Source organism: Ornithorhynchus anatinus, chromosome 7 (genome assembly GCF_004115215.2).
Source record: "Ornithorhynchus anatinus isolate Pmale09 chromosome 7, mOrnAna1.pri.v4, whole genome shotgun sequence".
Classification (NCBI taxonomy): Eukaryota; Metazoa; Chordata; class Mammalia; order Monotremata; family Ornithorhynchidae; genus Ornithorhynchus; species Ornithorhynchus anatinus.
This window is the reverse complement of record NC_041734.1, coordinates 374,011-394,409: the sequence shown is the minus strand read 5'-3', so window position 1 is coordinate 394,409 and position 20,399 is coordinate 374,011. Positions and strand designations below refer to the sequence as shown.

The 20,399-nt window shown below is 56.5% G+C and overlaps 1 protein-coding gene across 1 annotated transcript in view; it reads left to right on the top strand.

The window, feature by feature from the left end:
* ZBTB10 (zinc finger and BTB domain containing 10) overlaps window positions 1–20,399 on the top strand; it is a 35,887-nt gene that overhangs the window by 8,774 nt on the left and 6,714 nt on the right. Inside the window, exons 4-5 of the mRNA XM_029068829.2 lie at window positions 6,393–7,308; window positions 11,340–11,438. Of these exons, the coding sequence (XP_028924662.1) occupies window positions 6,393–7,308; window positions 11,340–11,438 (1,015 nt within the window). The remainder of the gene's footprint in view (window positions 1–6,392; window positions 7,309–11,339; window positions 11,439–20,399) is intronic.

The following is a 20,399-nucleotide window of genomic DNA, read 5'->3' as shown; positions in this document are numbered from 1 at the left end:
GAGGCGGCGGCAGTCGGGACCGGGACAGATCGGAAGCGGAGGGCGGAGGGATCCAGAGCCGAACCCCGAAGGTCACCCGCCGTTAGGGCGTCGGGGGCTGAGGTGAGAGCCGGCGTAGGAGTTCTGGTGAAAGAGTTCCGGAAAGAGCGGCCCCAGGGGTATAGAGGAGAACCCGAAACCTAGGTGAGAGTGTTCCCGTGGGAGTCGGGGGCGCGGGGAGGGGCGTCACAGGTCAGAGGGGATGAGGGCGGAGGGAGTCAGACCTGGCTTCCAGCTTTGGCATCACCACTTGCCCGTTGTGTGACTTGGGGCGGGTCTCTTCTCCTTGCCTCAATGTCCTCCTCTGCGAAAGGGGACCTAATAATAATAATTATGGTATTGGTTAAGCGCGTGCTATGTGCAGAGCACTGTTGTAAGCACTGGGGTGGCTACAGGGTAATCAGATTGTCCCACGGAGGGCTCACTTTTTTTTTTTTTTAAATCCCCATTTTTACAGATGAGGTAACTGAGGCACAGAGAAGTGAAGCGACTTGCCCAAGGTCACACAGCAGACAAGTGGCGGAGTCGGGATTAGAACCCACGACCTCTGACTCCCAAGCCCATGCTCTTTCCACTGAGCCACGCTGCTGGTGAACTCTGTTATTTATACTGAGAGCAAGCACCATGTGGGAGATTGTGCCCAACCTGTCATGTAATAATAATGTTGGTATTTGTTAAGCGCTTACTATGTGCAGAGCACTGTTCTAAGCGCTGGGGAAGATACAGGGTAATCAGGTCGTCCCACGTGAGGCTCACAGTTAATCTTCATTTTACAGATGAGGTAACTGAGGCACAGAGAATTTAAGTGACCCTACTTAAAACTCACCTCCTCCAAGAGGCCTTCCCAGACCGAGCTCCTCTTCTCCCTCTACTCCCTCTACCACCCCCCCTTCACCTCTCCGCAGCTTAACCCTCTTTTCCCCCCATTTCCCTCCGCTCCTCCCCCTCTCCCTTCCCATCCCCTCAGCACCGTACTCGTCCGCTCAACTGTATATATTTTCATTACCCTATTTATTCGGTTAATGAAATGTACATCGCCTCGATTCTATTTAGTCGCCATCGGTTTTTACGAGATGTTCTTCCCCTCGACTCTATTTACCGCCATCGTTCTCGTCCGTCCGTCTCCCCCGATCAGACCGTGAGCCCGTCGAACGGCGGGGACCGTCTCTATCTGTTGCCGACTCGGTCATTCCAAGCGCTTAGTACAGTGCTCTGCACATAATAAGCGCTCAATAAATACTATTGAATGAATGAATGAATGAATGAATGAAAGTGACTTACCCACAGTCACACAGCTGACAAGTGGCAGAGCCGGGAGTCGAACCCATGACCTCTGACTCCGAAGCCCGGGCTCTTTCCACACAGCCACGCTGCTTCCCCGTACCTACCCTAGGGCTTGGCACAGAGTAAGCGCTTAACAAATACACTCTTGGTGTTATTCTTAGCCTGGCTGCAGCACCTGTCCCCTGGGTGACCGTGGGCAAATCAGATGACTTCTCTGTGCCTCAGTTATCGCATCTGGAAAATGGGATTAATAATAATAATAATAATGTTGGTATTTGTTAAGCGCTTACTATGTGCCGAGCACTGTTCTAAGCGCTGGGGTAGACATAGGGGAATCAGGTTGTCCCACGTGGGGCTCACAGTCTTCATCCCCATTTTACAGAGGAGGGAACTGAGGCACAGAGAAGTTAAGTGACTTGCCCACAGTCACACAGCCGACAAGTGGCAGAGCTGGGATTCGAACTCATGAGCCCCGACTCCAAAGCCCATGCTCTTTCCACTGAGCCACACTGCTTCTCCAAGATTAAGACCGGGAGCCCTATGTGGAACGGGGACTGTGTCCCACACGATTACCTTGTATCTACCCCAGCACTTAGTATCATGCCTGGCACATAGTATTTCACAAATACCCCAATAATTATTACTACTATTGTGATGTCAGTTAAGTTCTCTGCCTCAGTTTCCTACTCTTAAAATGGAGATTGAACGGCCGTTCTCACTCCTCCCTTCCTTAGACTGAGCCCCGCACGGGACGGTGACTGTCTGATCTGCATTCTTAATGCAGTGCGTGGTGCTAAGCGCTTAACAAATATCTCAATTTTCATGTCCTTGAAGAGAGCAGGTTCAGTGGACTGAAGCGGTTAGAAGCTGGAGAGAAAGCAGAGGCAGCTGGGGTAAAAAAAAAAAAAAAAAAAAAGCCGTTCAGGGACGGAGGGAGATGGGGCGATAGCTGGGATGGTCAAGAGAGAGTTTTTTTTTTAGGATGGGAGACACATGGGTGAGTTCGAGAGCACCGGGGGGGAGACCGACGAAGAAACGGTGGAAAACAGAGCAATTAAGTGGTATTTCCGGTTACGAATCGGTCCTTGCGGTGGGGAGGCAAGTGGAGAGATGCACCGAGGTGCGGTGTCACCGGTGGGGCAGCTGCTGCCTTGCCCAGCCAGGGAGCGGGGGACCCCGGGGCTACTCGAAAGGAGATTTTAGAAGTCGTCCTTTCTTTTTTAAAATTCTTCTCCTTCTTGTAGAGGTTTCCCAAATTCCAGTTCAGACACTTGTAAAATAGTGTGAACGCTTTGGTCGGGGGGTGTGGGGCAAGTGGGCCGGCAGATGTCGAGAAGATGCCATGCTGTGGCTCCTCCAGTGACGTTCAGTAGTCAGGAGACTTCACTGAGCGTCTGTTGTAGCCCCTCTAGACTAAAAACCTTTGGGGGGCAGGGAACGTGTCAACCGATTCTGTTGAGCGATACTCTCCCAAGAGCGTACTACAGAGCTCGGCACACGGTAAGCGCTCGATAAAAAGCACTCGCCGACGGATTCCCGAGTGGGCCAGCCCTGCTCTGGGGTTTCCAGGGACCTGGGTTCTGGTCCCGATTGTGCTTGTAGCTGGCAGCGGGGGCGAAGACCACCACCCATGCCCAGCACCCCTGCTCGCCTTCTCGCTCGTCACGCTCCAGGCGAGGACAGGCAACCTTTGGAGGAGTGGGGGAGGTGTTCTAAGGAAGTGACATTTTGGGAAAATGATCTGGACAGCGGAGTATGGACCGGAGACGGGGAGATGGGCGAGGAGGCCGATGAAGTAGTCGGCATTACTGTAAAATTGGTACAGATCTTTTTATGTTTGCTTTTTGCTTTCTTGCCCACCCACTTGAAGCTCATGTTCCGGTTATTTTTCCTTCTGCTCTTTTTTTGGGCTGTGACTATTTCGATTCTGCCTCCTAGCTGGGCCCATCTGCGTTCTTTGAAAGTATTGGATTTGAAAAGTTCACTCTCAACTTTCTAAATCGAGGAAATAGGCTCCTGATCCGAGTCTTCCCTTCAGAACCCGGCGCCCTCATCCCCGCTTTCCCACGGCCAAGGAAGCACGGCCCCGGACCGGGGCACGGGGCGGACCGGGGAGGAGGAGGTGCCCCGGTCCGTGTCGGCGGGCTTTCCCCCGACACCCCCCCCCCCCCCCCCCCCCGCCGTGCCCTGCCTCTGCTTCCGCAGCCCCGCGCTCAGGCGGCAGTGTCACCTGGGCTCAGAACGAACTCCCCCGACCCCGGAAAGACCCCGTCTGAAGGGAAGGGGGGGACGTGCCCATTCCCCGGGCACAGTCCTGGTTTTTATGGCCCTGGAATGCCGGCCCTGGCTAATGGGTTTGATTGCGTTGCACCACGGGGCCAAAACTTTGGTTACGTAACAACTAAACCGGGGCCTTTCCCTCAAATCCTTTTTCAAATCCTTGTGGGAACGAGTCATCTTTCAGGCGAGTGCTTTCGCTTTCTCTCTTAGAAAATGCACCCGTGTGTGTGTGTGTGTGTGTGTGTGTGTGTGTGTATGTGTTCTTGACTCGACAAGTTTCCACCGGAGGGCATATTTAACAGCTGCTAATAACAAACAGATGGCGGGTGCTACTCTCCGAGTGTGAAAAAGAAGCGGTAGTGAAAAGGAAGCGGTAGGTGTCGGACACCAGCTCGAAGAAACTGAGGGCGCTTTACTTGAGGGACGTTTTTTCCATGGAAGTCAGAGAGAGGCGAGGTGAATTCGGAGCCATCTGAGTGGTGTCTCCTCGGGCTCTCGAGGGTCGGGAATGAAGGGTACGGTTTAGTTCCCCATATTCACACCCGGCTTGGAGTTAAGAGTTTAAAGATGATCTCCCATTCCCCGCTCCCCACCCTCCGTCCCCCATCCACACCGGGCTGTCGGCTGGTCCTTGGGGATCCCCAACCCCCTTGAGGGTTGCGGGGATCCCCGAGGCCTGCCAGAGAGCTTGGCTGCCTGATTAAACGATCTGGCTTTCCAGAAAACCAGGGGATCCGGGTTGGCCACACCCCTACACGCTCCCAACAATTGAGGTATTTTTCCCTCTCCTTGGGGGGGATGTTTGGTACCAGAGGAAAACTTGAATAGTACATATTTTTGTGCTGTGAAAATTGGATGAAAATTTCAGGATTTCTAGAAGAAAATACTGTAGGTGGTTTGTCATGTTACAAAAAAAAATGAAAATGTTGAAGTCAGTTTGTTAGAGAAATAACGAAATCCTGACTTCCTGATACCCAAATCCCTAACTTGCCTGCCTCAACTTATCGAGGCAAGTATTTGAAAGGTAGCCTAGGTGGATCAGAGGAACAGGGACGGGGAAAGGATTCGCTTGAATTAAAAAAAAAAAAAATCCAATCTGGGTCTGACCAACAATTTTAGGAGCTCAACCCCCTCTTCGAGTCGATCGAACTGGAGGGGCTGAGTACAGTAGCGTTAGAAGACGCAATCCCTGACCGCGAGGAGTTTACAGTTCAGTAGGGGTGACAGGCATCCAATAATTTAAGGTCGAGTGTTCTGAAATTTAATAGAGTATGTAAATTGATTTCGTCAAAAATGCACTCGGAGGAGGAAGGCGATTCAAGGAAGGCTACCTGGAAGAGTTGGGATTTCAGAAAGGCTTCAGAGATGAGGGGGCAGAGCCGAGGACTGGCCGGTTTGAGGCGGGCAGGTGGGGGATGGAATTCCAGGCAGGAGGAAAGGTGGGAGCTAAGGCTCGGAGCCGGGAGAGTCAAGAAGGTGAGAGTGGATAGGTAAATGGTGGACGACCGATGGACTGCCTCCAAGCTGATGGACGGGATTTTCCGCTTGGTGCGGAGAGGAACCGGGCATCCGCCAGAAGTTTTGGAGGAGAGGAGGTGTGCGGAACTGAATTTTAGAGAGTCTAGTCCAAGCGGTAGAATGAAAGTTCAGACCGGAGAAAAGGGAGTTGCCGGAGGCCGGAAGACCAGCGCGGAGGCCAGTCCAGCAGCCGAAGCAGGGTAGGGCAAGTGCCCGGCTTAGGGTCGAGGCCGTTTGAATAGAGAGGAAGAGGAAGATCTTGGGGAATGCCGGGGTGGAAAAAGGGGTGGGATTTAGCCATCGACTGAATCTGAGAGATGAAAGGACGAGGAGTCATGGGTAACGCCAAGCGTTGTGGACCTGGGAGATCAGGAGGATGGGGGTGGTGCTACCTGTGATGGAAAAGTTAGGTTGGGGAGAGAATCCGAGAGGGAAGATAAGTTCCGTGGTAGACGTGCTAAGCTGTGAGGGGGCCGGAGGAGAGGCGCCGTTCCACACGGAGAGGTCCTGGAGGCAAGAGGGAATGAGAGATCGAAGGAGGGGATGGCAGTTTAGGGTCAGTGAGGTAGCTTGTTTGATTTCGGTAACGTGCTCAGATCTGAATCCAGTTGGCGATCGCAAAAGCCCTTCAGTTGGAACCCGTCCCTCCGGTTCGTTCCGTGGGTGATACGGACGTCACCTAACGGCTTTGGTCCCAGTCCTAGGTAGAAGGCTGGTTGCTCAATCCATCCTGTTATTTCTGCTACACCCCTCTGCTTGTCTTGCGCTTGCCCGAGCACTTGGGAGCCGTGGCAGTGGGGGCAGCGATAATGTAGTTGGAGTACTTAGATTTCTGCCCTGTACGAGTACACTGAGGAGTCTCCAGGATCCAGGCCACCTTCCTGCCTCTAGCTAGGTTGCCGTAAAACCCACGCTGTCTCACAAGAGCCAGCTCTTCTCCTCCCTAGAGGTCCAGAGAAGTAAAATCCCTTCAAGGAGAGGCCGGTCACTTTGCTTTCTTGCACTGGGCGGGCTCCGGTGTTGAGTCTGGGGAAAGTTCAGCCTGGGGAAGACGAGGGCAGGGGCTCGGGTTAGGGAAAGTCTTCTCTCCGCATGTGCCTTCAGCTCCTAGGGCCTCCGGGGCCCCATCCGAGTCCCGCGTCGCCGCCGACAAAGCAGCCGCTTCTCTCCTCCGCCGACCTGAGGCGGGTGCGGCCCCGGGGACGGTGGGGTTCGGCCCCTCCTCCGTGGGAGTCCGGGGTGAGCCTCACCCGTGTCCCCTGTGTTTCCAGTTGCAGGACTCGGAGGATCTCCCGTCAGAACTGACCAACGAGGAGGCCTTCTGCGACTATAACAGCAGGCCCAATGAGAACTCTTACTGCTACCAGCTCCTCCAAGAACTGAATGAGCAGAGGAAGAAAGGCATCCTCTGCGACGTCAACATCGTGGTGAGCGGAAGGGTCTTCCGAGCTCACAAGAACATCCTGGTGGCAGGCAGCCGCTTCTTCAAGACTCTGTATTGCTTCACCAACAAAGAGAGCCGTAACCAAACCACCGTCACCTACTTGGACGTCGTCGCCGTGCAGGGGTTTTCCGTCATCTTGGACTTCTTGTATTCCGGGAACCTGGTGCTCACGAGCCAGAACGCCATCGAGGTGATGTCCGTGGCCAGCTACCTGCAGATGACCGAGGTGGTCCAGTCCTGCCGCAACTTCATCAAAGATGCCTTAAATATCAGCATAAAGTCGGAGGCCCCCGAGGCCGTGGTGGTGGACTACAACCGGCGGTCCGTGAGCCGGGACGGCCTGCCCTCGGCCCGCGACCCGAAGGTGGCCAGCTTCTGGGCCACCCGCAACCTCACCAGCCTGGCCAGCAGCATCAAAAGCGAGAGCGACGGCTGCTACGGCCTGGAGGAGGGCCAGGCGGAGAGCTACCACCTGAACGACTGCGGCTGGGCCCAGGACAGCTCGCCCGAGGTGGCCGAGAACGAGGCCGCCGGGCAGCAGCAGGGCAAGGTCTTCGTCTGGAACGACGTGAGCTCCCAGGGGGCTCCCGAAGCCGCCAAGGCGAGGAGGAAAAACCAGACCGCCAAGAGATTTATTTATAATATCCCGCCCAACCACGAAGAAGGCATGGAAGATTGTTCGGCGATGCAGCCCTCCGTCTCCTATCCCGAAGAGGACTTACAGTTTATCAAGGAAGAGCCAGGTGAGCGCCCCGGGGGCCGGGGGGGACTCGGGGCGGGGAGGCCCGAGCGGCCTCGTCGCCGCTCTACTGCCGGGGCGGCCCTGTTCGAGCGCGATGGGGCGGGGAGGGAGGAGAGACTGCCTCCCGAGACGCTTCTTCTCTAGGAGCCCCGTGGGGCTCCCCTGTCGGCTGCCCTGGGTTTGAGCCTCAGGGAAAGGGAAACGTGCTTGCCTTGAAGGTGTGCGGGATTGAGGAGGAGCAGCGGCAGCAGCAACGGAAAGTGGAAAAGCACTTGGTTAAAGCACATCCTCTGTGCCGAGCCCCGTGCCGGTCACTGGGGTGGAGACCATCGGCCCCGGGCCCGGTGACCCGTGGGGCTCACGGTCGGGAGGCGGAGGGAGAGCGGGTATCGGATCCCCATTTTCTCAGATGAGGAAGCCGAGGCCCAGAGACCCGTCCGAGGTCGCACGGGTGACAGGAGGCAGGGATGGGACTGGAGAGCGGGGCCCGTGCTCTTCCCAGCGGGCCCCGCTGCTCCTCGGAAGAGAATGAGAGGGGTCTCGCCCGCGGTCGCTCTTGGGATCTGTGAACGTGGCCGGTCACGGGCGCCCCCCGGGCGGAAGGTCGAGGGCGCCGACCGCTCAGTTAAGGTGACTTGCCGAGGTTCAGGTTTCCCCGCGTCTCCCGCCAGGGCGGTGCCTGGCCGAGATTCTCTTTTGATTTGAAGAAGCAGCCCGGTGGCTTTGAGGTTTCCTCCGAGGACCTCAGATGCTCCACCGCTATCAGACGTGACTTAATCCTCGGGCGGCCCGAGAGGGTTGAGGCTGCCGCCGCTCTTGCCGCCGCTGGATGGGGGGACGGGTCTCCGACGGCGACCGGTTCGGCGGTGCTGTGCGGACCGACTGGGGTCCCGAGATGCAACTGCTCCCTCCCGCCCGCCCGCCCAGTCGGCCCCGTGGCGTTGCCTCGGCGAGGACTGGTTCCTCTGCTCTAGTTTCGGTCTCACTGGCGTGGGGGGAGGGGCGGGGAAGTCTTCTCCAATCAAGTTCCCCACCTCGCGTGCCTCTGGGCTTCCCTTTTCGGGCAGCCATTTTTTTTCCTCGGGCCAAAGGGCAAGGAAAATGACCAGTGCAGTTTTGGGCTGGGTTCTGGCTGCCCGTCTCTCTCTCATCCCTCCCTCAGTAGTCGTCCCCCGTCCTCCCTCCCAACGGCTCGTGGTGTCTCTCGGCCCCTCGCCTGCATCACCGGCTTTTCCGCTCTGTCGCCCCAAACCCGTTGTACCCGCGTAGAGGTGGAGTACTCTCGTCCCAATTTGGTATCAACGAAAGCTGAGCCCGCTCTCCCTCAACATGACTGCCCCAGCAAGCCGATTCTTGGACGGGACTGAGCCGCTCCCTCCCCCCCCGGCCCCTCCACCGTGTGGCCTTCCCGGCTCCCAGAGTCCTGTGCTGCTGGGCACAGGAGTGGAGGTCACATGGGTTGGCGGGGGTGGGGGGGGGGGGAGTGGAGGTGTATGTTGGGTTCACTGGGGGGGGGGTGGGGGAGTCTGGGGGTGGGGGCTCTTTCAGGCCCTGATCCGGTGTTCTCCGTATCTTGGGCTAATTAAAATTCCACTTGTGTCAGCACCATGGAGATAGCCCCTGTCCTTCAAGGACATTCCAAAAGGGAAAGATCAAACTGAACTACAGCCCCGTTCTTCAGACAGTTTGATTTTTAACAAAGGCGAAAATGGGCACTTCGACAGAATCCTAAACTCCCACTCCCCCAGAGGAGATTGCCGGGTAGATATGTCCCAGAGTTAGGGAGGAGGGCATTTTGGTTGGCCGATTCCTTGCCTGGTCCGCTGGTCCCCCTGGGCTGCTCGAGGCCCCGAGAAGTCGGGGGGTGGGGTGTGTGTGTTGGCGGACCCATTCGATCCCGAGCGGACGGTGACCGGCTCCCTTCCACGCCGGCTGCCTCTGCCCTCTGGCCTTCAGCGCCTGCAAGTTCTTCCTCTCCGCCGCGGTTCTGTGGATTCCGCCTTGGCCCCGCCGCTTCCTCAAGTGGCCGCCATTTTTAGCTCCAGCTTCTCTGGAGGTCAAGACTGCAGTCTTGCTCCTTCGGTCACCCTCGGGGCCTCACGCCCTTTTCCAGGCCATCTCGACTGGCCAGGCTGAACCCCCATGGGATCATCCATTCAGCTCTCGGCCACAGAGGTGACCGGGCGAGGTGCTGGCCCTCCTGGCTGGCGATCAGTCGGTTGGTGGCGTCAGCCCACGTGTTCTTCGCCGCTGGCTGGCCGAGGCTCCGGCTGCCGGTGCCCTTTAGTTTGGCACCCGCGGCTCGGGCGGTGTTTGTCAACTCCCTGCTTTTAGCAGAGGCCTGGGTGAAGTGTCACCACCCGGGCAGCCGGGCCGCGGGAGTCAAAGCGAGGGGTAGCCACCTTGGTCTGGCCCGTTCTTCTTCCTGAGCCAAATGGAAAGCGATCACGTGAAAGCGGAGTCTCTCGAGGGGCGGACTGCCAGAGGGTCCCGCCCCCGCCCTGCCCCCAGGTCCGGAGCCAGGGGGGCGTCTGGGCCGGGCCCCCTCTGGTCGAGCCGGCGGCGGCCGGGTCCACGCCAGAACCCCCGCTCATCGCCCTTCCTTCGGTCGGCCTTTTGGGAAATTTCCCCGAGATCTTTTCCCCCTCCGGATCCCAGGAGTCGGTAATGACCGTTCGTATGGAGCGAGAGAGGGTGGTTTACCGGCCACTGATTTCCTACCGATCGTTTTCGACTCTGTCGAAGCCTAGATAAGCCGATCAGGTCAGATATTGGCCCCGGGGACTTCCGGCCTACCCTCTTTTCAGTTCTGAGAGTGACGTCTTGTTTCTCTCTTGTCAGAGGTGGCCCCCGGATGTGAACAGAGGAGTTCTCTTGCTCTCTGGCACATGCGTGCTTTGTCTCTCTCCCCCCCAGCCCCCGCAGCGTGGGACTTTAGAAACCCCTGGGTGTGGGAGTGGTCACTGTCCAATCAGGGACCCATTCAGTGGGCTGCACTGGGTTCTTCTTTCTTCCCACCAGCCCCCGGCGGCTGACCCTTTTTTCCCAAACCCCCACTGGGCACCGGTCAAGAATGGCAGCACAATCCTGGCATCCCCCTTGAAGCCCATTTACTGAGCCCCTTGAAAGAGGTAGACGGGAGAATGAGCCACGACACCTGGCCCCGAAGGGGATCGAGCCTCAAGATTGACTGAGGCAAAGAGGGAGATAGATGAGACCAGAGGTGAGTGAGCAACAGACAGGGACTCCAAGAGCGGCGGGGCACGGCGGCTCGGGGACCAGAGTCCAACAGGCACCCCCGCTGGGGTTGCCAGCCTTCACGACGAGGCGAGCGGCGTGGGGGCGTCCGCCTCGGTGGCCCGCTGCCGCCGGGCAGCGCCGGAGCGCGGCCCCGAGGTGGCCCCGGCGGCCCATGGGGCTGCCGCCTTGACCTTCCCGCTGGTTCCGGGGCTCGTGCGAAGCAGTAGCTGAAGTGTGGGCTCATTTTTGTCATCGTTAGGGGTTCGTAATAACCAGAATGTCTCTTGGAAAGTGGCTCTTTTCTTCATTGGATTACATTTGCCGAAACCAGCCGGGTCGGGTGCTGGCGTGGCTGGACTCCAGAGGGCAGCAACCTTTCCTCTCTTCCCCCAGCAACTCTAGAAATACACTGGACTTGGGTGGGCTCACAGTCCTGGGGGCCTAAAACCGGCAAGAAGGAGTGGCCCCCCCCAGGTCAGCGGGGTTGCCCAGCAAGGCAGGCGGCTTTTGTGGAGCCTCAGTTTCTCTGGCCCTTGGAGCAGCAGAAGCAGCGAGGACTCTCGTCCTCCCCGGCTCCCTGATGGGGATTTTGGGATCATTGCTAGCCAACGTGTAGCCGCCTGCCCCGGGAGCCACCAGTGAGCGGCGGGGACTGTTTTGGCCTCCCTCTCCCAGCCCCGTCCAGGCCTGCGTTCTGGCCCCCGGGTGGCTTAGCGTCGCTTAGCACGTTGGTCGGGCTGGGATGCGGCGAGGCTGTCGCTAACAACGTACGCCGCCTCTCCTTTTCTCCAGATCTGGACGGGGCCCTGCTGTCGGGGCCCGATGGTGAGCGGGGCCTGAACGCCAATCTCCTGGCCGAAGCCAACTCCAATCAAGATGGAGGCGATGCAGGTAGGTGTCGGGGCTGGGGAGGAGACCTGATCATTTGACGCTGTGTGTGTGTGCCTCTGTGTTTGTCTCTGTGTCTGTGTGTCCGTGGCGGTGCACGCCTGTCCCAGAGTGCTCAGTTCAACCACTGGGAAGCCCCGGTGAGCAGAGGGGCTAGCACAGGTAGCCCCATGGTACCCCACCCGGAGTTGCATGATCACCATCCCTGTGGTATTTGTTCAGCTCCTACTCTGTGCCAAGCACTGTACTGGTCGCTGGGGGTAGATATAAAAGAAGCAGGTTGGACCCAGTCTCTGTCTCACGCAGGGCAGGGAGACCAGATATCAGAGAAGGATGTGCCTTAGTGGAAAGAGCCCGGGTTTAGGAGTCAGAGGTCCTGGGTTCTGACCCCGGCTCTGCCACCTGTCAGCTGTGTGACTTTGGGCAAGTCACTTCACTTCTCTGTGCCTCAGTTCCCTCATCTGGAAAATGGGGATGAAGACTCTGAGCCTCACGTGGGACAACCTGATTGCCCTGTGTCGGCACATAGTAAGCACTTAACAAATACCAACATTATTATTATGATTATGATTATTGTTATCCCTATTTTACCAGTGAGGAAACTAAGGCGCAGAGAAATTAAGGGATTGCCCCATGTGACTCTTTGGACAATTTTCTTTTCTCGTGGGACTTGTATTTTTTTAATGGTAATGGTTAAGCACTTAATATGTACCAGGTACTGTACTAAGCCCTAGGGTAACTATAAATTAATCAGGTTGGACACAGTCCATGTCCCATGAGGAGCTCGTGGTTCCAATCCCCGTTTTTACAGATGAGTTATCTCAGGCTCAGAGAAGTGAAGTGATGTGCCCAAGGACACACAAGAGACAAGTGACGTGAGATGGAATTAGAACCCCGGTCCTTCTGACTCCCAGGCCCAGACTTAAGTGGGGATTTGTAGCGACCAGGCCTTCCCTGACTTCCCCTATCTGCCTTCCCTTCTGCATCACCTGTGCATTGGGATCTGAATCCCTTGAGGGCTTGGATTTTTTTCACTCCACGCCCACACGACTCAGGTGCATCTCCATCTGTCGTGTGTCTGATTGTCTCCCCCTCTAGCTTGCAGCCCTTTTTGGACAGGGGTTGCTAGACACCTCCTCTCTGGCATCGTCCTCCCCCCAGCACGTAGAGTACAGTGCTCTGCACACACCGTGACGGCACAGTCAATAACAGCGACTGTCTTTTTCCATTCCGTTCAACCTCTGATCAACCTAGCAGCTCACTTAAGGTGACCTTCGGTCAGTCAGCGGCATTTATTGAGTGCTTTCTGCGTGCGGAGCACCGTACTAAGCACTTGGGAAAATACAGTAGAGGCAGCACGCGACCCCTGCCCTTCAGGGGTTCTCGGTCTCGAGGAGAGCCCCTACCACTGGTTTCTTGTTTGTTAATTCCATTCTGAGGGTAAGTCATTTGCGTCTTGGGTAGGGACTATGTCATCTCTGTTGTATTGTAGTCTCCCAAGGGTGTAGTACAGTGTTCTGCATGCAGTAAGCACTCAGTAAATACCACTGATGAGGAGGAGGAAGAGGAGGATCTTCAGTGCCTTGGATCTCATCCGCCTGGCTCCTTGAACCCCTTGGGCTCCGGTGGGGTGGGGCTGATACCTCTCAGTGAGCATGAATTGGTGTGGTTTGAGCCAGGCATCCTGTTCGGAGCGGGGGCGAAGGGAGGAGGGGGACCACCACCACTTGGAAGGCTAGACTGGAGGCGGGGAAGGAAGTTGCTCCTTGAAGTCTTTGTCGTGGTCGTGATGAGAGCATGGAGGGCCGGAAGAGGAAATTCCTTCCCTACAGCTGCTCCCTGGCCCATCTCGTGTCTCGTCGTCATGGTCGCTGTCGCCTCGGCTTAGGGATCTGAAGAAGGAAAACCACCTGGAGAGTGGGAGGCTGCGGGTGGGTGGTGGAGTTGGGTGGGGGCAGGGAGAGAGAGAGAGAGAGAGAGAGAGACTGACTCTGACTGCAAGCACTGCCCGGGCAACCCAGTTAGGGGAGCCCGTGCAAGTTGCTCGTGGGGGGAGTGAGAGGACCCTGCCTCCTGACCCCCCAACCCTTTTTTTTTCTTTGGACCCCCCCCGCCCCCCGCCCCCCCCGGCCGCTGTTCCTCTTTGGACATAGAATTTGTATGTCCTGCCCAGGGAGAGCAGGGAGGCCTGGACTGTGGTGGAGCTGCTGGACTGTGGTGGAGCTGCTAAGCTGTGGGCACCCAGAGATTTTCAGAACAAGGGGATTGGCCTTTCCCATCAGGGACTTGGCGATTCGGAAGAAAAACTCCCTGGATTTCATCAGTGGATCTGGGTCCGGGGCAGGTGCGGCGGCTGCTGTCTCGGCTTCACCGTCGGCCACCTTCTCCCGATGGGTCAGGCCGGGGCGGCTCTGGGCCGCTCCATTCGCTCTCCTCTCTCTCCTTTTCCTATCCCAAAGTGCTCATGGTTTCATCCTGGACCTGTGCTGGTCGAGCACCGCGAGTGAACTAGAATCGGCGGCCCCCAGGTTGAGGTGCCAGCTTATTTCCGACAGGCAGGTGGTAGCCTCAGATGATCTCAATTTGTTTAATTTGGCCAAGCCTCCTTGGCCTGGGAGGAGGATGGGCCCACAGGGCTCTGAGATTTAGACTTCCTCCTCCTCCTCCCACCCTTCACGGGCTCGGTCCGCTCCGGCCAGGGCTGGCTTGGATTGGGGCCAGGCGGCCCCTGTCTTCTCTCCTCCTTGCCCTTCGTGTCCACCTCAAACCCAGCGGTAGCCTTGCTCAGGGCAGACCGGTGGATGGGGGTGGGTGCCTCCTAATGGTCTGACCGTCTTCCCCAAGGAAGAAGAGCTGAGGGAATTGGAGGAGGGGGAACGCCGTTCTGGCGTGCAAGCTGTCGCTGAGGGCCGTGGGATGACTTGGGGAGGGTGGGGAAGGGGAAACGTGGGTGTGAGGCTAAGTGGTGTCAGCGCTGGGGCTTCTGGGCGGGGCGAGGCTGCCATCGCCAGGCCTCCGCAGACCTCTTTTCCCCTGGCTCATCAGGGCAGCGTACGGGAGGACGGTTTGGAGCCAGGTGCCATTCAGTCCAGCTTGCACGTTTCAGGAGGACCAGCCAGTGCGTGTTAGAGGATGAGAGCAAAGCTTTACCCTGGTGATTTTTCAATTTTGTTGGTGGATCTAGAAGAGGGATTGTAGGCTCTGATGTCTGGAAAGCTCTACTCAGGAGATCACCGTTAGGGGTTGGGGGGGATTTGGGCGGGGTGTTGGAGGTGGAAAGTTAGTCAGTCTGGGTCTGTCCGAATTTCCCCTCTTTCCCCAGCCTCCCAAGAACGCCCGCTGGGAGTCTTCAGGTGATGGGAGCGGGTTTCTCGAGTGTTTGTGGTGTCCCTGGCCCGGAGCCCGGGTTCCCCTGGTGTGCGTCCTCCTGCCGTCCTGCCTCGGTTCCCGCCGCCCCCTGCCCCCCATCCTCGGCCAAGTCCGACGGCCAAACAGATGCTCCCGGTGTTCCGACTGGGCTGGAGCAGGTGGCCGCTTGCTAATCCGGTTCTCTTTAGTGTGTCGGTACCGTGTATGTCTTTCGGCTGGGGGCTAAGTAGGTGCGGGAAGTCTTTTGGACTGTGAGCCCGTTGTTGGGCAGGGATTATCTCTATCTGTTGCCGAATTGTGCCTTCCAAGCGCTTTGTAGAGTGCTCTGCACACAGTAAGCGCTCAGTAAATACGATTGAATGAATGAATTTGGAACCATCAGATTGCTCGGGGAGAGGGGCAAGCTGTAGGAGGCCTCTCCACCCGTGTGCCCGGCGTTCCCCTCGGGCCTCGCTGCTCTCGCCACTGACAAGTGGAAAACGCACCCGCCTGCTCCTTAACGCTGGGCCGGCATACGGCCCACCCGGCCCAAACCTTCCCTCCCACCAGTGGCTCGAACCAAAGCCCCGACTCCCCTCCCCGCCTCCGCAGGGGGAGTTTGGGAAGCTAGAACTTCCTGGATCTGCACTGTGTCACCAAGAGGGTGGGTTTGCTTTGCCCTCTCCTGAATGGGAAAGGAATGAATTAGGGTCTCCCCGGCCCCCCATTTCAGAGGAAGGCGGGCAGGGGGAAGGAACGGAGTGGGGGTGGGGTGGGACGGACCCTTCGGGATGCCTCTCTCCTCCTCACTGGGTAATTCTCAGGGTTTTAGTCTCTAGCCACTCTCCGGCTGTCCTCTGTGCCCCTAGGCGAATGGGTTTTGGACGAGTCTCCCTGGCTAGTGAGCCGAGGCGCATCACAGCCCACAGCATCCCTTGCCACCCGTCCCGGCTTCTGGGCTGCAGCTCTCCAGTTCCTTCTCCTTTCCGGTCGTCACGGTGGTGCCCGCTAGGTCCCCCCGCTCCAGATTAGGGTGCTGGGAGAGGGGTGACCCTGGCCCATGTCTGACAAGTCCTGCTGAAGGCTGCATCAAGCAGGGTGGGGGTTTTTTGTTTCGTTTTTTTTTAAATGGTACTGTGCGCCGTGCGCTGTCAGAAGGCTCTTCCCCGCCTCCTCTGGCCCTCTGGGGAGCCCTGGTGCCCCCGACCCACCCAGGCGAGGTGTGGAGGGCTGGACAGGGTGGCCCGGACTGTGAAGGCCGGAGAGGAGGAAGGAAGCTGGAGTGGCCTATTGCCCAGGCTGCGTTTGCAGAGGGAAGCTCCCTAACTCAGTGGAGTCTCGCTGGGGGGCCCCGGTGCCGAGAGAACAGGGCTGGGGGTCCGAGGTCACCCCCTGGAGCCACCCCCCGGCCCTGCCCCGACCTACTGGACTTGGGCTCCCAGCACTGCCCACCCCTGAGCGTGCCGGGAGCGGTTGGTCGGATGATCACTGTGGCTGTTACGGTTGCAGACTTGGGCGCCCCATCCCTGCCTGGGGGTTAATGATAATAGCAATAATAATAATGATAGTGATTATAAGGACTTACTATTTGCCAAGCACTGTTCTAAACACTGGGGTAAATACAAGTTAATCAGGTTGGACACAGTCCCTGTCCCACATGGGAGTCACACTCTTAGTCCCTTTTTTATGGAGGCCCAGAGAAGTGAATTGAATTGCACAAAGTCACACATCAGACGTGTGGCGGAGCCGAGATTAGAACCCAGCTCCCTGACTCCCAGGCCCAGACTCTGTCCACTAAGCCACGCTCTCTGCCCGTCCCTGAAGGTGGAGGGGAGGCAGGGGCCTCCAGTTTGTCATGGTGTGTCCTCCCCGGGCCGCTGCAGAAGAGTGCAGAGCATTCCCAGGGCCCGATGGGGTTCACACCTCATCCCTCTGGCCGTTTTTATTTTGTTTATTTTTTTTTATCTTTTTTTGGCACTTCTGGGTGGGATGGCGGGCACGGTTTCGTTTTCCTTCTGGTCTTTCCCCTCATTTCACCTAAGCAACACCGCCTTTTTTTTTTTTTCATGGTATTTGTTCAGCGCTCACTCTGTGTTAGGTACTGAACTAAGCGCTGATCAAGTTGGACAACAGTCCGTGTCCCACAATGGAGTTGAAATGCTGTGGTGTGGAGGGGTGGGGGTGAAGGGCGAGTGCTTGAGGGCAGCCGGCAGGGGACCCCCAGCTCCCCTTAGGAAGAAATTTGGCAAAACGTTCCACCCGCCGTGAGAGACCCGTGGCAACAAGCAGCAGCAGCAGGTCAAACCCTGGAAAACACAGGCGTCCTTCGGCGGCCCCCGGGGGTCTCAGGGGTCCCGGCCTCGCCGTGGTTGTGACCGTCGCTCAACGAGTCCAGCTGCCTTTTCAGGTTTCCCATCGCCTTCCCCCCTCCCAGCCAGAGGCCTAGCGCAGGGCGGGGCCCAATTCTGGGCTCGGAATGCTAGGACATAGATCGGGGCTCAACCAGGACCCCGCGGCGTCCACCCAGCTGCTCAGCCACCTCTTATTACTCATTTACCCTTTAAGCCGCTTTCTCCTCTTCCTCCTTCCCCCCTCCTCAGCCCCCCAACAAGTTGCCCCCGAGAGGACGAGAGCCCGAGGTTAAGTAAGACACCTCAAAAGTAGAAACAAGGTGACCTGAGGGGAAGAAAAGATATTCAACTGGAGATAAATTTAGTATTCAATAGTATTTATTTATTTATTGAGCACTTACTATGTGCAGAGCACTGTACTAAGCGCTTGGAATGAACAAGTCGGCAACAGATAGAGACGGTCCCTGCCGTTTGACGGGCTTACAATCTAATAGTAGAATGGGGTGCGCAATTGAGAGAGAGGCTCTTAACGGTAGGACGATAATGAAGTTCAGAAAAAAAAAAAGACTGAATAATAAAAATAATTTTGGTATTTCAGTGCTTTCTGTGTTCCAAGCACTGTTCAGAGCACTGGGTAGATACAAGGTAATCAGGTTGTCCCACTTGGGGCTCACTGTCTTTATTCCCCATTTTCCAGATGAGGTGCCTGAGGCACAGAGAAGTTAAGTGACTTGCCCAAAGTCACCCAGCTGCTAAGTGGCAGAGCCGGGATTAGAACCTATGACCTCTGACTCCCAGGTCCGTGCTCTTTCCACTGAGCCATGCCGTTTCTCACAGCGCGAAACTCTGAGTCTCACAGACAGATAGGGACCGGCCACCAATACGATTTTCAGATTTGGAGAGATGAGGTTTGCTAAGCTTGACCTAGAAATCCCTGTCGGTGCTGATTGTCAACTGGCCGGCCGTGGCAGAGAAATCCCTCGTCGGCGCTGATTGCCGTCTGGCCGATGGTGACCGCCCTGCCCGTGGTTTGCTTGTGGTGCTCAGAGGGCAGCCGTCACCTCTCTCCGGGGGCACGTCGGGGGCCTTGCCGTTCGGAACGGAAATATTCCCCAGTCCCAGTGCAGGTAGAGAAGACGAATGCAGAATCCGTGGGCCTCCAGGGAGTAGCCCGGTCACCCATTCTGCTCTCTGGCCTACGGAGGGCCAGGCGCTGCTGCACTTAGCCACCCTGGGAGAATTGGGGGGGAAATGCCAGCGCTCAATCAGTCGATGGGTGGTCTTAGTAAACCCTTAGCCTGTGAACCCCGTGAAGGACACGCACTACGTCCGTGCCGATCAGCTTGTCTCTACGCCGGCGTCTAGTACGGTGGTGGACACGGAGCAAACTCTAAACAGTTACCCAAGTTTTTACATTGAGCACTTGGCTGTGCGTACAGAGCACTGTGCTTGGGAGAGTAGAGCCGGCCATTGTAGCAGGGGAGATGAGACACATTAAAAACCGTTTTCAGTTTGGGGAAACGGCCCAGTTTCAGGATTAGGACAGAAGCGTGGTGAGGGGAAGTGAGTGTCAAAGGGCTTAAGGGGTGCAGACCCTAATGCGCAGTGAGGGATTAATCCGGGAAGGCCTCCAGAAGGAAGAATGATTTTAGCGGGGCTCCACGGATGGGGAGTGCGGTTGTCCGTCGCCGTTGTGACTATTGTGACAATGGTAGGGACGGTCCCTCCTACCCACGGGGAGGGCGGTGCTGGGGAATTGGAGGTCCTAGGCTGGCGGACCCCCCGTACGTTCCATGTGTGTCCATGTCCGTACTGCCTGTCGTATCAAAACGTGGTCATTTTCCCCTCGACCCTCCGAATCGTCTTTTGTTGTTGTTGTTGTTGTTGTTAAAGTGCTAGTCGAGTTTTTCTTTCTGAAGTGACACCAGCTAGAGTGCTGGGCCACTTTGAATCTGGGGGACAGGCATGTGAGAGAAAGAGAGAGAGAGAAAACGTGTTTGTGTGTGTGTTTGCATGTGTGTGTAATGGTGATCTCTGACGTGTCCAACAGTGGGGCGATGATGGTGCTTATTTTGGCTCCTCGTTTTGTTTCTACCTTTGGAAAGGCAGGGCCGGTTTCTCTCCAAAGTGCTCAGTAGGGGGTCTTGCCTTCAGGAGGTGCTCTGCACATACCAGTGAGCAATTGGGGGGCGGGGGAAGTGCGCGCACGCACACACACAACCCAACTCCTACTAATGGCTGCCATACCAAGGAAGGAAAATCAGTCCTTTCTTGAGTTAAAATATTTTTCTGTGCCGTGGTTTGTACTGTTCACTGTACAGAACAGACACTGACATATTGTATTGGAACATGAGAACCAGGAAGGGAAGGTTACTAGAAAAGGTGTCCAAGATAAGCAGTGTACAAAGTAAATTCCATTTTCTGAATTTCCAGGGGTTCAGTAGTACAGGTAAAAATATTTTTCTAAATGATTTTGTATTCTTCCTCACTCTTCCCCCCCCAACTCCTTCCCCCTTTCTTTCCTTCTCTCTCCTTCCTTCTCCTTCCTTCTCCCTTCCTTCCTTCCTTCCTTCCTTCCTTCCTTCCTTCCTTCCTTCCTTCCTTCCTTCCTTCCTTCCTTCCTTCCTTCCTTCCTTCCTTCCTTCCTTCCTTCCTTCCTTCCTTCCTTCCTTCCTTCCTTCCTTCCTTCCTTCCTTCCTTCCTTCCTTCCTTCCTTCCTTCCTTCCTTCCTTCCTTCCTTCCTTCCTTCTCTCTCCTTACTTTGCTCTCTCTCCTTCCCTTTCTCCATCTCTCTCTCCCTAATAATAATAATGATGATGATGGTATTTATTAAGCTCTTACTATGTGCATAACACTGTTCTAAGCGCTGGGGGAGATATAAGGTACTCAGGTTGTCCCACTTGGGGCCCACAGTCTTAATCCCCGAATTACAGATGAGGGAACTGAGGCACAGAGAAGTTAAGTGACTTGCCCAAAGTCACACAGCTGCCAAGTGATGGAGCCGGGATTAGAACCCTCGACCTCTGACTCCCAAACCCGTGCTCTTTCCACTGAACCACGCTCCCCCGCTTCCTTCCGTCTCTTCTTCTTTCTCCTCCCCTCTCTCCTTCCCTCTCTCTTCTCCCCCTTTCAAGGTGGCAGGCAGGCAGGCACACTTCCCCGCCCTCAAAAACCATCTTTTGGAATACTTCGGAGGGCAACGCATTTTAGGGTTTTACAATGGACTGCCTTGTCTAGAGGCTCACCCGTAATGTATAAATAGAAT